This window comes from Mycetomoellerius zeteki, unplaced genomic scaffold (assembly GCF_001594055.1).
Source record: "Mycetomoellerius zeteki isolate Tzet28-1 unplaced genomic scaffold, Tzet1.0 scaffold593, whole genome shotgun sequence".
NCBI lineage: Eukaryota > Metazoa > Arthropoda > Insecta > Hymenoptera > Formicidae > Mycetomoellerius > Mycetomoellerius zeteki.
The window spans coordinates 92329-94560 of record NW_017257603.1 but is presented as its reverse complement, the minus strand read 5'-3'; the positions used below and the strand labels follow the sequence as shown (position 1 = coordinate 94560).

General features: G+C 30.8%; 1 protein-coding gene across 2 annotated transcripts in view; it reads right to left on the bottom strand.

The window, feature by feature from the left end:
- Positions 1 to 524: 524 nt before the first annotated feature.
- LOC108728253 (angiogenic factor with G patch and FHA domains 1) overlaps positions 525 to 2232 on the bottom strand; it is a 15836-nt gene continuing 14128 nt past the window's right edge. For both annotated transcript variants that reach the window (XM_018456728.1, XM_018456729.1), the window contains exon 8: positions 525 to 774. In XM_018456728.1, the coding sequence (XP_018312230.1) occupies positions 631 to 774 (144 nt within the window). In that variant the 3' untranslated portion in view covers positions 525 to 630. The remainder of the gene's footprint in view (positions 775 to 2232) is intronic.

Genomic DNA, 2232 nt, shown 5'->3' with positions numbered 1-2232 from the left:
CGCCCTTCGTTCGCAACCTTCAAGATTCAGTATAGATTTTTATATTGTTCCGGACTGTATAAAAATCTGAAAAACTTTTACATATCTGTGAAAACTTTAACAAAGAGTTTTTACTAATATAGAAATTAGATTATAGATTTTACTTATTTTTTCGATTTAAATTTATTTACCAAAATTTACAATTAAAATATCGACTATGTCTTTAAAATCTAACATTACCGGTGGAGACTTAAGTATAAATTTCAGTGATAAAAATTTGTCGCGGTGGAAATTTCAAATCAATTATCAAGTTAATTATCAGAAATATTACATAATATTCAACATATATGTATATGGGAAATAAGATAGAAAATCTTCTCTTAACTTCTCTTGATGTAGATTTAAATGTAGATTTACCTACGTGCATCAATTGCACTGCGATTTTGAATTTTGTTACAAAATCATTTTTCTAAATCCTAGATTAGTGTCATTTTGAAAAGTTTTGGATATTTATCATTCAGGACAGTAAACAAATAATAATAAATTTTCCTTTTTTAATTTGAAAACTAAATTTAATCTCTTCCATAATATGCGACTAGACAGCTTTATTGAACTAGTTTATTGGTATAAGTTAATTCATTCGTTAAAAAGTTAATCCAATATTTCTTTATAACGTTTTTGCGTTTTTCGCCAAACTGCCTGTTTCTTCTCCGTATTGGAATCTAGCTCGACGTTAGGAACATCCGTTCTCTTCGATCCAAGACCAACTTTATTGTGATTGCACGTGATAGGTAACTATAACAGAAATAGCAATTTTTTTTTATTACAACATATCTGATTTTCCAGATATTAAATAAAATATCTGAAATTGTATAGCTTGAATAGTTTTCGTGAATTCTCAAAGATGTAATTTTAAATTCTTAAAAATACAGTATAAAAATTATATATTTTAAGTTCATCATAATTTTACGGAAAATCTGTGATAAACTAAATATGTGTTGTGAATTTTAATTTGTTATATATAATTCTTTGGTTGTATTTGGGCCAATTTTTCTAACAATAAGACAATAATCGTACAACACAAATAATATAACCACTATACTCGATTGATCTTACGAGTTGCCTAGGAACGAAAAAGTTCATATCTGGTTTTTTCTCACTTAATGATAGCATATAATGATGTATCTATTAAACTGTTTAGATAATACACAACACACGTATTATAACTCACTCTTCATTTTTCTTTTTTTTTTTTACTTTGTCTCAGGCTGTGTTCCAAAATTTACTGGAAAGCCAGCTCTGAAAATGTATAGTTTATGTTAAAATGTATGTGTACTATAAATTTTCAGAAATCACTGATATAGTGATTTCTAGGACACAGATGAAAGAAAAGAATTTGTAGAGATTTGCGTTTAATTAATTGCTCAGTGAGCAATCGATTACTTAGCAAATATATATCCATTTATTTTAATTTTCTAATTTTTTGAAAACTAATCAGCTACCAATAACTCATCGCAAACATAGACACAGATATAACCGATTGAATATGATCAAGCGAAGGCAACGTGTCGTGATTACCAATTAATGATACATTGGTGTAGATAATATGTCATGACATCCGCCACATTCCTACTCTTTTCACTCTTTTCTCTTTCTTAATTCATCGTTCAAGTCAAGATATATACATGTTCAATATGCAAAAAAATGAAACTTACAATTTTGATTGCATGGTCAAACAATCGGTACATGGGGACAATGCGTTAATTGAGTTTGTGAAGAAATGTATGTGAATATTAAAGCGAATACAAAATATTGTAAACATTTGTTAGAGGCTTTCGTATACGATAATGGATTTTATGTTTAAAGAAAGAATATATAACTGTGCGATTGTAAACTATATAGTTGACGTTTAGTGGGGAAACTTTTGCTACGCTTAATAGAAAGGAAGGAAATTCCTAGGTCGAGAACCCAGATACCACTATAGTTATCGATTGTTCGAACAAAACAGTGTCGACGTACAATAACATATTAGGAATTCGCGGGTTTTCTGAGACATGGTGGTAGGGTGCCAGACAGTCTGTGCCAGTTCGAAAGTTTGTCCCGGTTTACCCGTCTAGCATACCGGGAAGCGACGTGGATGCACGTGCGCTGCACCTTGACAGCTTGAATATGGGTTCCAGCATCCGTGCTGGACAGCGCATATTGGATTCGAAACTTTGCTCGTTTACAACGCTGTATATCTGACACTGTCGG